The following is a 13,813-nucleotide window of genomic DNA, read 5'->3' as shown; positions in this document are numbered from 1 at the left end:
AATGCCCGTAAATCTCTTACGTTTGAACTAAACTTAAACTATACTTTTTACCATTCATATATTAATAAAATATTAAAAATATTTATAAATATAAACTAAAATATTTTTATTATTTAAATTGAAATCGATGTAAACCGGACAGTGGAGTCACCCGGTCCATTACAGGTCTATTCATACTTCCGGTTCTATAGTATCAATGGTCAGAGTGTCCTTGTGGTTTGCCGGTTCTTTGATTGCGACACGAAGGCTGAGTAATCCACCTTCATTGTCTCCCTCGACCTATCGGCTTTAGCACGGTGCCGACGAGATGCGGGCTTCTCTTTCTCAATTGGGCAATATCTTGCCCATTCCCAAGCTCTTCCGGTACTACAAACTTCACCCTTTGAATTTCCTTGTTTTTAGGGTTTTCCAAATTCCAAAATCTCGAAAAAGATTGAATTTTTTTCTCGAATTTTCTTTTTTCAGGCAATTGGAGCAAGAAATGGAAACTGTTATCAAGGTGTTACAACCTGGACCCTTGGGAATCATCGAGCATAAATTCTCCGCTGAAGAAATCCGCGAAGCAAACGCCACGGTTCGTAAAGCCGTCGAGAATTGGCGGAGGAATGCAATTATAGAGCACAGAAATGGCATTTTGAAAGATTACATTCACAGGTGAACAATTATCATGCTGCTGTGTTCATTTTCAGTTGACGATTGAGGAAGGAATTTTGTAGAGATACGTTAAAAAGTAAAACCTTTTTGGTTAGTGTTTATTTCGGTATGTAGACTTTGCCATCAGTTATGAATAAAGTTATTAAATTTTCCTTTCAGTGTTCTTATTCCTGTATATTGGTCTGCCCTTTCAAATATAGGAGAAAATCCTCTAATACATTGCAAGTTAAGATCTTTGAAACAGAATGAACAAAAACCAATGTGACCCCTTGTTTAATTTTTAACTAGTTAATAAAAATTATCAGTATTTGTGGCAAGATGAATTTCGTTCGGAGTGGTTATCTCGGCAGACGTTAGATGTTCATTTACCTGTTTCATTTTACTGGTTCATGTGTTTCTTAACCGGACTCAGGGTGAATGATTGTCTTAATGACCAAAAACTGGTTTTTAATCCTTGGGAAGAAATGGAACAATGCTAATATCATTATGCAGTTATCTGCTTTGAATTTAATCTCAGCAGGTATCTTTTGTCTGTATCTTAATGCTTCTTAGAATTCTTGGCCTTAAAACTTTGGGATGCTTCCAATGCCATATTTTGGCATATATCTGCAAAGAGTCCGTGGATGATTCTCTGTTGCAAGTTGTTGTTTCAGATAATTGATCCAGTATTGCTATCAGGTTGATTACTCGAATCCATGTTTATGCCATTAAATGTTGCATGTAATTCAAAGCATAGGCCAGGGGTGGTACACGAGGAATCTTGCTTTCCCAAGAAAGTTTACTATGTAAGGAGTCTCTTCAGTCTCTGAAGTATCTAAAATTGTCAATAGGTATCCATTTTCATCATGCCAAAATGGAAAAAGGAAAAGAAAAGAAGAGAGTCACGGTCTTTATATTGTTTTGCAACTCAGTATCAAAGCCTAGTTGAGAAAGTACATGTGTTCCATGTTCATATTTCTCGCTGAAGATCCACATGGAGGACCATATAACCTGATGGAGACTTCCAATGAGATCTTGCCCTATGAATACAACTGCTGTTGTGCCTTATTGATTTGCTTGGTATTCAGAATCTGGTTCAGCTGGTTTGCAGTACAGTATGCCCCCAAGTCAAATTTGAGTCTTTCTATGATATGGCATGTGCAATAACTGCTGCTGCTGAAGATCTCCTTGGGTACACAAAGGAGATAAATTTGGAAACATTTGCTATGAAGTTTGTGAAGGCTAGTGATTGAAAACCAATATGAAGCAGTTCATTAAACTGGGATTAACTTGTTTTTTGTTGATTGAAACTCTAGATGATCTCACCATAATGCAGAAGACAGACCTTTGTTAACACAAGTCTCAATATTATTTTTCCATTGAAAGGTCATCAATGCCTACAAATGAAGAACTCATCCGATACTCCACTGTTCTTCCATTAAAAGATCGACCTTGTTAATTCAAGTTATTAATCTCACTGATTTTCAGTTCATGCTGCTATTACATTGCCTGCTCACCCTTAAGCTTATTGTCCTGTTTCTACTCCTATATTTTTAGGTTCCAAGTGATCCCAGGACATAATGAAACTACACTGTCAAGTCAAGGTTACTAAATGCAGCAAATAATAGCATATATATATATACACCTTTATTTATCATAGACATGGGATGTTACATAAGCAAGTTAAAATATAAGTTCCACTTAATTAAAGATCAGTACAAGGAAAATACTATGACCCTACTCAGCCCCAAAAATGGTGTACAAGGATGGTGATAATAGGGAAACACATAACAAAGCCATTTATAACTTTATTTTTGTTTAGTAGCTTGCATGGTGTTGAATTTTGAGTTAATGAAAGTTTACTTTTATCTTTCAAATCCATATTGCTCCAGCCCTTATGAGCAGTGGGACAAGCTGGTTCCTGAGTTGAAGGGACATGACTTGGTTAGGACCTCCAACCAGCTGTTGCCCTATGAAAACAGCAGGTACACTGGGATTGCACCCCATCTGCTGCAGTGCCCTTTCAACTTGTTGCCCATTCGGAATTTCATCGAGCTCGTAAACCGTCGGGTTCGCCCCAAACCCACTGATGAGAGTCTTGATGGTATGGCTCATGCAACAAGTTGTCCTGCTAAAGATGACCACTGGCCTGTCAGCAACCATCCTTGTAACTACATCCATTGTTATGCAGCAGAGAAAGAGTTTCTTGGGAAATGTTTAAACTGCTTAGACTTGATGAGGAACTAACCACAATGGAGACCTTATTTATACTGTCCATCAACAGTAGATATGCTGAGAAAGAATAAAATAATCCAAAAGATCTTCCTTCATATATTTGCCCCCTTGATGATTAAGTTGATAAGGACATCCATAACATACTCAAAGTGAAACCATGCATGGGCCATGAGATATTTCTCCTTCGACACCTCTCAAAATATGGAAGAACAATTGATTTGAGATAAACTTTGATGCGTTAATAATTTGCATTATATAGATTGACACATTCATGTATTCGTGTTGTAATTATTTTTTTCTCGTATTATGTTAACAAAGTCTATCTGGTATGACTAATTTTCTGCTTTCTATCATCTTTGCAGCATCTCTGCTGAAGTGGAGAAAGAAGTTGGGTTTATCCAATTTTCCCCTCAAATTCCAATAATTAGCATAAGTTACTAGAGAAAGCAAAGGAAAAAAAGAAGAGAAAAATGGAACCTTGATCTTTAATAGCATTTAAGGACTAAAAGGAAAAAAACAAACGTAAGGACCGTACAAAGAAGCAAGAAGAAGATGCCTTGATGACCCACTGCATTATCTAGTACTTCCTCTTTACATTAATTGCGTTCTTTACTTGCAAAAGAATGTGATGAAGCTGAGATATTCCTCCACATGTGGAACCCTATTGTTAGTGCACTCAACTATTGGAAAATGCCTTGAATTAATAGTAATCACCATGATTACAATGGATAGCATATTAAGGTAATGGTAGATTTGCAGTTTTTAATGAAGTTGAAGCAAATTTAGAACTTTCTTAAAAAGTGTTAACCATTGTGTTTGATACCTCCACAATATTTATCACATGAAATAATAATGAATTACTACTGCTGGTTGAGTATTAGTTCAGTTGATTCTGTTACTATTATAACGACAAAAAAGATTTTGGTTTGAACAAACTTAAGCATATATTATATCATGACTTGTTTAAAGGTTCGGGAGAGTTATAGACAATAATAAAAACTGTATATAATAATAATAATAATAATAATAATAATAATAATAATAATAATAATGATGGGTTACTACTTTTGTTAAGTTGCTTGACTTCCCTTTAAAAAATTTACACATTTTTGTCATCATTTATTTAGGAACTGGTAAAATTCGAGTCACTCTACGAATTTTGCATTGATTCATTTCAAATGAGGAATTTTTTTTAAAAAAAAGTGAATGTATGTGATGAAATGGGACAGTTGTAGCTAGTAAATGCTTATTTCGCTCTACTTTGTTCTAATTTGTAAATCACTATTTTACCTTTGTATGTTATATATATACACTAAAATAATAGAAATATGAATATATGATTTATAATTGATATGCTAAAAATGATATATAACTTGAATGAAAAAATTATGTATAATTTAAATTGAAAATTAAGTAATAAATATAGTAAGGTGCTTCATGGAAACGTAAGGCAATCCTCGCCTCGACACCCCTCCATTGCCATCCCTACATCCATCTATCTCAAGTGAGCTAGCTTATATTATAATAATCTCTGCACAGTTTTTTGGTATTAATTTATCAAGTCAGAATATGTGGCCATGTTAGAACAACATTCAATCCACCAATTTGAATCTGCTTTTCTTCTTTGTCTGTTGATAGCATCAACAAATTTACTTTGTTTTACAACATTAAAGGGTCATCGATGCCTACAAATGAAGAGCTTATTTGATACTTGATTATTTTTTCCATTGAAAGATCAACCTAGTTAAAACAAGTAATTAACCTCACTAATTTATTTTCAGCTCATGCTGCATTGCATGCCAAGTCAAGGTTCAAGCCACTAATAGCAGATATACCTTTACTTAGAATAGATAAGGGATATTACATAAGCAAGTTAAATTACAAGTTCTACCTAGTTAAAATTTAGTAAAAGGTAAATGCTATGACCCTGCTCGGCCCCAAAAAATGGTGTACAACTATGCTCTGCAAATATATGTGGACACAGACAACAAAACCATTTCTCACTTTATTTTTGCTTAATAGCATGCATGGTATTGAACTTTTAAGTAAATGAAAGTCTACTTTATGTTTCAAATCCATATAGCACCAGCCCTTTTGAGCAATGGGACAAGCTGGTTCCTGAGTTGGAGGGACATGACTTGGTTAGCACCTCCAACAAGCCGCTGCCCTATGAAAACAGCTGGTACACTGGGATTGCACCCCATCTGCTGCAGTTCCCTTTCAACTTGTTGCCCATTCTGAATTTCATCGAGCTCGTAAACCGTGGGGTTCGCCCCGAACCCATTGATGAGAGTCTTGATGGTATGGCTCATGCAACAGGTAGTCCTGCTAAAAATGACCACTGGTCTGTCAGCAACCATACTTGTGACCACATCCATTGTTATATATGCAGCAGAGAAAAGAGATCCTGGTAATGTGAGAGCTAAATGAAGCTTATTGGGAATATGTTTAAACTGCTTAGGCCTTGATGAGGAACTAGCCACCCCTTGAGACCATATTTATAATGTCCATGAACAGTAGATGCTGAGAATTGGAATAAAATAATCCAAAAGATCTTGATGATTAAACTGAAAAGGACATCCATATCTCCTAGTCCTTGCATTCAGTACTAACAAGTTGCACAGCAGTTACAGTATGATAAATATACAACATATATATATATTTAAAACGGCTACACTATCCTTAACATTTAGAGAAGAGGGAGGGCAAAGTGTTCCATGCATGAGCCATGAGATATTATTTCTCCTTTCGAGTACATCAACTTGGTTGCTTATCAAGATTTTTTTCGAGACATTCTATCTTTGTATAAATTTTGATGCATTTGTGTTCTAATTATCTTTCACATGTAAATGTAAACCGGAAAAAGAAGGTGGGTCTATCCAATATACGAGTTAGCACTTTTGTTATCGTTTTTAGGTTCCTTCATATCCCAATGATTCGCATAAGTTCCAGTTCAGGAAAACCGAAAGGTAACAGTGAAAGCGAAGTTATTGACCGTACAAAGAAGCATGAAGAATATGCCTTGAGGACCCACAACGTTATCTATTACTTGCACGTGGAAAAGAATGTAATGAAGCTGAGATATTCCACCACATTGGAACCGCCATTGTTAGTGCACTCAACTGTTGAGAAATGCCTTGCATTAATAGTAATCGCCGTATGATTTAGGTTGAAATATGCACCCAATGGTTGGTTAATTGGTATAGCATATTACATCAACACCGACTTAGTCTAAAGCATAGTTTTTCATGCGATTTCAAATAATTTTAATAGGTTTGATTTCAAATGCTGCTAATAGTAAACATTAAATTATCAATAGAAAAAGGGGGTTGGCTAATCGCCAGATTGGGATTCTTAACATATCTTTGCCCCTTATCTTCAATTTGACTAAAGCTGATGAGAAAACTTGTCAGAAAAAAATCAAAAAGAAATGAGAAGAGCTAGTCCATTCATTAATTCTGTGTTCAGACCCATTAAAAAAAATGACTTTAATCACAAATTTTTTAAAGCTACTTCATACGAGATTAAACTCTAGTATGATAACTTCTCTCTTGTTTTTCTTTTTCTAGTTCAATTTAGTGGATTGCATGTGAAGCTAATGATCCATTAGCAGGTTTTATAAAGTTTTAAACTGTGGGGGATGCAGTCATTGTGTTGATAACACTCCACAATGGGGGTATTTGGTCCTTTGACTTCCCATTCAAGAATGTGGGTTCGACTTGGAGCTAGCTAATATTAGCATAATCTCTACATATATATATATATTGGTGTTAATTTAATCAGTACTCGGAATATATTCTCATCATGTTACAACAACTGGATCCATATCATGATCTATCGCTTTATCCATCAACTATATCAATCCCACCAAAGTGAATGACAGTTATGGTGCATCTGCTTTTCTTCTTTGTCTTTTGATAACAGCATCAACAAAACTAAGACTTTTGTTTTTCTGAGTGTAAAACGCGTTGTACGTAATCTATATATACAACCTTTGAGTACGTACCAGATATCACCACGTAATATTATCACCAGCCAGCCAGGCATATATATATATATCTGCCCCGTTACCCTGGCTCATGATAAAGCCAAAGGCCAGGGTCACTTTAACCCATTTCACTTAGATTTTTTCTTTAAAAAGAAAACCCCTGGATTCACTGTAATATTTTTAATGGACATATTCAGTTAACAGATAAATGTGTGAATTCATATCAATTTACTTCAGCACCTGCATGAATTGATCTATACGCTACTAATAATATTTATCAAGGAATATAAAAATGTGAAAGATATAGACGTTTTCATTTTTTGTCTTCTGATATCTTTTTTGCAGAACCATTCATTTTAAGCACACTAGAAAAAATTTCCATCACACATATATATACATGTATTTATATATAAAAGATATATTCTTTGATTTGAATGAAAGAGATAATAGAGACAACAAGTACATATGGATATGGTGAAGAAACCGACAGTTCGAAAAATGTCAACTTTGGTGGATTCATCTGAAGTAGTACTTGATTGAACCACAAAAACAAAGCAGTAAGAGAAAGAAGAATACGAAGGCGGCTCCTGGCATCACAGCAACATGGATTTTTATTAACGTTCTTTGAATCAGTAATGCATGTTAGGAAGTTTTGTTTATGAAGATTTCCCATATCAAGGTACAAAAAAAAAAACAAACATGATTTCACTGTTGTTGATGAAAATCTAAAGTGTTATTCTGCAAATATTGATAATCGTCTTGAACTGGAAGCTGAATATCTTTTACAGTGTAACAAAAATTCCCAATGACAACAACAGCTGCATGGGGGTGATGGCATATATATTTATACATATATATGTATGTATCTTTCATGTTTGATGGATCAGTTGTTGTTTTCCTCTTTAGGTTGAACCACTTGCCTCGCTATTCCATGTTTCTTATCTTTCATGCCTCGACGTGAAAGTTGATGGTGACTCCATGGAGATCAACTGGTATCACTTTCTAGACCCATTGGATTGGTTAATTTAATTAAAATAAAGATAAGTATATGAATTTGATCCTATTTTTATCCGGTACTAATTAAAATCAGCTCGACTATAGCTTAAAAAATTAAAATATGAGAATTTATTTTAAAATAAAGAGTTATCACTAGTATTTTTTATTAGGTGTGATTGGATACTTATAAAATCAATTTTAAAAATAAAAATTAAAGATAATTTTAAGTTTATGTTAATTATATACGATAAAATAACATTCTTGTGATGCTCAAAACCAATACATTATTAATTACGTGCTATAAAAAATTAAAATTAAAATATTAATATTTAGTTATAATCTCCTTGTTTATAAATAAATAAATAAATAAATTTATTAAAGGAGTTAATCGATGTGATTAGAGTCAAACTTAAAAATCATTATTTTGTACTATTCAAGTGAATTACTGAGATACGATAAAGATATTTTTTCGTTAATGATGATCAATAAAACCTCTCTCGTATTTTATGGCTAAAGGCTTTACTTTTCATCATAATTTAAAAAATATTCCTTTATTTACTTATATTAAAATGTTTCCTATTTCTGCTTCTTTTGCTTTTTTCAGATTGGGCTTCCTTGTTTACTGGGTTGCCTTGATGGGTCAGACTTTTTTTTTAATTTGTTTCTTTTATTAATCCAGCCCGGTTATTTATCAAAAAAATAATGTTTAAAAGCAATTTTTTTTTTGTATTTTCAAATATGAGTAATGTCAATCCAACCCATATGCAATATTGAATAGTAAATACACATTTTAAAAACTATATCAAAATCGGCAAAATAAGGCTTATACGCGCTTTCTAGCTAACGGTCAGATCCCAACAGAATAAACTCTAATAACGGTAACTTTTTTTTTACCCTATAAATACCCCTCAAATTTTATTTTTTTTATTTACATTCTTCTCTCAATTCTCTCATTTATAATAATTTTTGAAGTTTTTATTTAAAAATATATTTTTTAAATTATCTTGTTTTTATTCTTTTAAATTGATTTTTTACTAATGGCTGCCTCTCTAATCTGCTTCAACGACAAACATATTTCCGCCACCCAATTAGTAATGGTAAGACCAGAGTTTAAATTTTGTTAATTTCAATAATTTTAAATTTAATTTTTATTATAATTATATTTTTTTGTGTGTGTAAATAGACGGATAATCGTGTTCTGGAGGGCTTCATCCATAATATGGGAAAGCCTGCGATTCCTAAAATTCATGGCCACTTGTAAACGACTGGATTCTTACATGCGTCTTGCATGTCCGGGGGCTACAAACTCAACTTGCAACTAATCAGCGCATTGGTGGAAATATGGAGGCCTGAAACATACACTTTCCACTTTCTAGCAACGAGTGTACAATCACACTCGAAGACGTAGTGCTACAACTCAATCTGCCAGTGGATAGGCCAGTTACCTCGGGATTTGGGATTGTTTTGGACAAACTAACCCTTTGTCAATCACCGTTGGGGAAGGTCCTGGAGAAGTTCGAAGTGGTCAAATATTAATGAACTGGTTGAAGGATAATTTCGACGAGCTCGCTGAAGACCTTAAAGACTGAATAGAGGAGGTGATACAAAAATATGCCCGAGCATACATCATGAGGTTAATCGAAGGCATTTTAATGCTTGAAAAATCTCAAAATTTGGTGCACATAAGGTGGCTATTACATCTAGTGGACTTCAATGATTGCAAGAAACTAAGTTGGGGATTTGTTGTATTATCCACGTTATACTGGGAGATGTGTTGGGCCACGCAATTGAGGTCGGCATCGATCGGTGGTTGGTTGGTTTTGTTGCAGTCGTTGGCTTGGTGGTGACTACCGATTCTATGTCTCAAGGTAACTGACCCATATATGTTTCCATTGGTGACAAGGTAAACATCATTTATTAATAAATACGTAATTTGTATAATAATTTTTATTATTATACGATTTGACAAGCATATCACTTGTAGAGGTGGAACCATGGGCCAAGCTACGTAAGACTACCTGAGGTTCTAGAAGATATTAGGCTATTATTAAATCAACAGTCAGGAGCTAAGGTTAGTTACATATTATTTCAAACTTATATTAATTACGTAATGATTCGTAAAAAAATAATAAATAATGGTATTTACAATTTTACTTATCAGTTTGAATGGATGTCATACGCCAACATCAATGTCATATCCTGCATTTTGCTGAAAGTGTTGGAAAATTGATAGATGTGAGACGCGAAAGTGCCGTTGATAATATATGCGATGATGGAAATGCACGAAATAGACAGGGTGTTGAGGCAGTTCGGGTGGAGGCAACGAATTCAGTTGCCACCGTATGACCTGAAGGAACTGCACAAGGTGGACATGTGGGGGAATGACAACATCTACTGGTTGAAAGCAATGTTATTGACGCTGGGGCCCCAATATTTCACTATACAGAGAACAAGTAGGCTCTGAGTTTCTACAATACCCGCATAATTTCTATTGATCATGCCTCTCCCAAATATCTATATTATTCTTTATCTGGGCGAAATTCAATTGACCTTTTTGATGTGACGTAGGTTTTTATTTGGCACCAGCTCGAATGGCACGCTGGACACAGGCGGCCATATATTCTCATTTGGGACGGGTGGGAATTTAGGACTCCACACACTTTGAATGTGTTGTAGTCGATAGACGTCGTTGATGTAAGGTACATACTCAATTTATATGTTCCCACATGTGACAATTGCATATGCGCATAGGAACCGAAATGCTTGGAAGCTCCCACAATCGCAGGTCTCTTCCGTTAGGTTTACATGATAGGATGCATCTGACATTTCCTGGTCAAGCCTAACATGCTTGGTAACTCAAAAATCAAGGTTATGATGTGAGTGACACACTACATACATCATGTTCGTTCTCACTGTACTGCATCGAATCTCTTTTATCACGTCTTAGTAGAATGTACAGTTGTTGGCTATTTGTCCAGCATACACCGACTCCCTTTTAGGGAACAAGACAGCTAATCGAAAGTATGTCTCTTTGACAAGCGATGTTACCAGCAAATGATGCATCTTCTTTAGTAACGAATTGATGTAATTCGCCAAGTTTGGCGTCATGTACCCATATCGTAGACCCCCGTCGTACGACTACGTCTACTGTTCGAACGGTATATTCAAAACATACGTCGCACCGTAGGCATTAATGGTGCTTCTGTTGTCCGTAGGCATTAATGGTGTTTCTGTTGTTCAACTTTTGATGGAAAACATATTGGACAAGCTTGTAACCTGTCGATAAATAGATATTATTTAGTGCAATGAAATAACCACGAAATTGAAAATTCGATTTGCAATGAATACATATTTGGAACTACAAACCATGTTGGTGACTAGATCTCCTCAGTCATCGAAGGATTTTTTTCTATAGTAGTTGAATCTCACATGTATGCAATACCAATGATGAGTGCGATTAAAAAGGGATCCATAACGATCAATCGTCGAAAGTATTTTGGTTTCCCTGTCCAATATGACACATATGTTGGGCTGCAGGCAAACGACGCAGTGCGACTGGCTCATGAAAGAATCTCAGTCATCTGTCGTTTCTCTAGGAGTTATTGCAAATGCTATAGGCAGAATCTTCCAATTACCATTTTGAGCAACGGCAAGCAATAGACGCTCTTGATACCTTCTGTACAGCTAGGTGCCATCAATTTGGACCATAGGTTTACAGTGTAGAAATGCCTTTCTACATTGCTCGAAGGTCTAAAAGAACCGGTGATATACTCTTTTCCTAGAGACTATTTGATTACCTCAGTACCCTGGACGCGTTTCAAGATCAGTTACGGAACCTGGTACGTATCAATCCAATACCTGACAGCATTTCTATAAATAGTTATATGAACCCTCCCACCCGTAATGCAACTTTTCCATAGTCTTCTATTTTGCAACCCATACTTTGTAGTACATTGGAGTGTATTTGTAACACCCCGTACCCGAGACCGTTGCCGGAGTCGGACACGAGGGGTTCACAGACTAAATTCACTGATTGAGCATTTACCGATTAACTTTCACAATCCATTTTAACATTCCCAGACAAGCTGGGTAACTGCGTCACTGTCACCTTAAAAATCATATATCGAGTTCCAGAACTTGAAAACCAGTTCCGTAAATTTTTCCTGAAACTAGACTCATAATTCCATCTACACATTTTTTTCTAGAATTTTTGGTCAAGCCAATTAGTACAGTTTATTAGTTAAAGTCACCCCTGTTTCAGGGTTCGACTACACTGACCTTTGCGCATTACGACTTGGATATCTTCCTTTACAGGGCTCCAACACTTATGCCGTTCATTTTTAAAGAAACTAGACTCACAAGGGAATCTGTACATATAGAGAATAAATTCTAATTCTCTCTGGTTAATTTATAGTGAATTTTCAAAGTCGGAAAAGGGGATCCAGAAACCATTCTGGCCCTGTTTCGCGAGAACTTGAATATATCTAAAAATCCGATTCATATAGCCGTTTCGTTTCTTCTATATGAAAGTAGGTTCATCAATGTTAAATTACATAATTTATTCACTATTTTATTCCATTTCTACTATTATTAGTGAATTTTCACATCCACATCACTGCTGCTGCCAGCATCTATTTTAAGGGTAAACTTTACCTATCCCATGATCCTCCATGGATCAACTAAGGTTTATCATACATATACCAAAAGTGATCATGCATAACCATTCCCATGGCTAACCGTTACCAACATTTCCATGCCTCTCGAAGGGCAACTTACAAAATGATTATAATGCTATGATCAAAGTATACTTAAGCCATTTTCGCATGGCTATCCAAATTTACACAAAACCGAAAGGTACATGACCTACAACAAAAGGGTAGTCCTATACATTAACCAAAATATCCTCTCACTACTAGCCTATTCTATACATGCCATAAGATATTCCAAAACGTAGCAGATACTAAACAGTGGATGGTGATAGTGTGACTAGTTCTTGACGATCCCCGAGCACGTAACCATAATGAGACCTATAAGACGGAGGAAACAGAATAAACGGAGTAAGCATTACAATGCTTAGTAAGTTTTAAGCAGTGTCAACAGATAACAATCAAATTATAACATAGTTGTTCGTAATTTCATTTCACTCTTCCTTCGGGCATACCATCCCTTTACCGAATATGCACATCTAATCATATACAATAGGCAGATAAACTCTCACATAAAAGTGAGCTCATGTGACATAGATATATCGTATGATTTCACATAACCTCTCACACTAATCCGATGTCACATAATCATAGGAATAGTCCCATAGATTGCTCTCGTATGCATCATATATAAACTTGGAGTACATACTGTTTAACCTTTCGCATTGAATATATTTATAAGCAATTCTTATTACGAAGTCTTACCCGGACATAATCTCTACACGTAGTCATCGGGTCTTACCCGGACATAATCTCCACACGTAGTCATCGGGTCTTACCCGGACATAATCTCCACACGTAGTCATCGGGTCTTACCCGGAATATATTTCCAAGTTTCATGTATATTTAATCGCATGTTACAACATTCACATTAGCCATTCGGCTTTACCACATATTCATATCACACATATATTTCACATTAGCCATTTGGCTTTACCACATATACATATCACACATGTATTTCACATTAGCCATTCGGCTTTACCACATAATTACACTTTCACATTCATCACATCGGCCATTAGGCCTTATCACATATATACACTACGAGCTGTTTTTCCTGAGCAATTGTCACTAAATTATTTATAACCGGAGCTACAAGGCTCCGAATCACTTGCCGTTAATTTTCCCTGAATATAGACTCGTATATATTTCATCCATAAATTTTTCAGAATTTTAGGTTTGGCCAATCAATACCAGATTTTTCTTAAAGTTTCCCTGTTTCACTGTTTGACTAATCTGACCACTCTTCACT

The 13,813-nt window shown here is 35.4% G+C and overlaps 3 protein-coding genes across 3 annotated transcripts; 1 reads left to right on the top strand and 2 right to left on the bottom strand.

Moving 5' to 3' along the window:
- Positions 1 to 121: 121 nt before the first annotated feature.
- On the top strand, positions 122 to 812 carry LOC108478536 (uncharacterized). The gene is made up of 2 exons (XM_017780996.2): positions 122 to 363; positions 466 to 812. Exons 1-2 carry the CDS (start codon positions 308 to 310, stop codon positions 656 to 658), a joined length of 249 nt encoding a protein of 82 aa, XP_017636485.1. The 5' UTR covers positions 122 to 307; the 3' UTR covers positions 659 to 812.
- Positions 813 to 2,265: 1,453 nt separating this feature from the next.
- Positions 2,266 to 2,867, bottom strand: LOC108479047 (monothiol glutaredoxin-S1-like). The gene has a single exon (XM_017781475.2). It carries the CDS (start codon positions 2,812 to 2,814, stop codon positions 2,506 to 2,508), a length of 309 nt encoding a protein of 102 aa, XP_017636964.1. The 5' UTR covers positions 2,815 to 2,867; the 3' UTR covers positions 2,266 to 2,505.
- A 1,701-nt stretch (positions 2,868 to 4,568) lies between these two features.
- LOC108479050 (monothiol glutaredoxin-S1) lies at positions 4,569 to 5,332 on the bottom strand. Its single transcript, XM_017781477.2, has one exon. It carries the CDS (start codon positions 5,244 to 5,246, stop codon positions 4,938 to 4,940), a length of 309 nt encoding a protein of 102 aa, XP_017636966.1. The 5' UTR covers positions 5,247 to 5,332; the 3' UTR covers positions 4,569 to 4,937.
- Between the last annotated feature and the right edge of the window lie 8,481 nt (positions 5,333 to 13,813).

The sequence above is a fragment of the Gossypium arboreum genome, chromosome 12, assembly GCF_025698485.1.
Source record: "Gossypium arboreum isolate Shixiya-1 chromosome 12, ASM2569848v2, whole genome shotgun sequence".
Taxonomy (NCBI): Eukaryota; Viridiplantae; Streptophyta; class Magnoliopsida; order Malvales; family Malvaceae; genus Gossypium; species Gossypium arboreum.
The sequence above is the reverse complement of the archived record's forward strand: the minus strand, read 5'-3'. Positions and strand labels throughout refer to the sequence as shown.

Coding starts and splice junctions, on each gene's coding strand:
- LOC108479050 (XM_017781477.2), bottom strand. CDS start 5,246: ATGGATGTGGTCACAAGTATGGTTGCTGACAGACCAGTGGTCATTTTT.
- LOC108478536 (XM_017780996.2), top strand. CDS start 308: ATGCGGGCTTCTCTTTCTCAATTGGGCAATATCTTGCCCATTCCCAAG. Junction 364..465: donor CCCATTCCCAAGCTCTTCCG/GTACTACAAACT, acceptor TTCTTTTTTCAG/GCAATTGGAGCAAGAAATGG.
- LOC108479047 (XM_017781475.2), bottom strand. CDS start 2,814: ATGGATGTAGTTACAAGGATGGTTGCTGACAGGCCAGTGGTCATCTTT.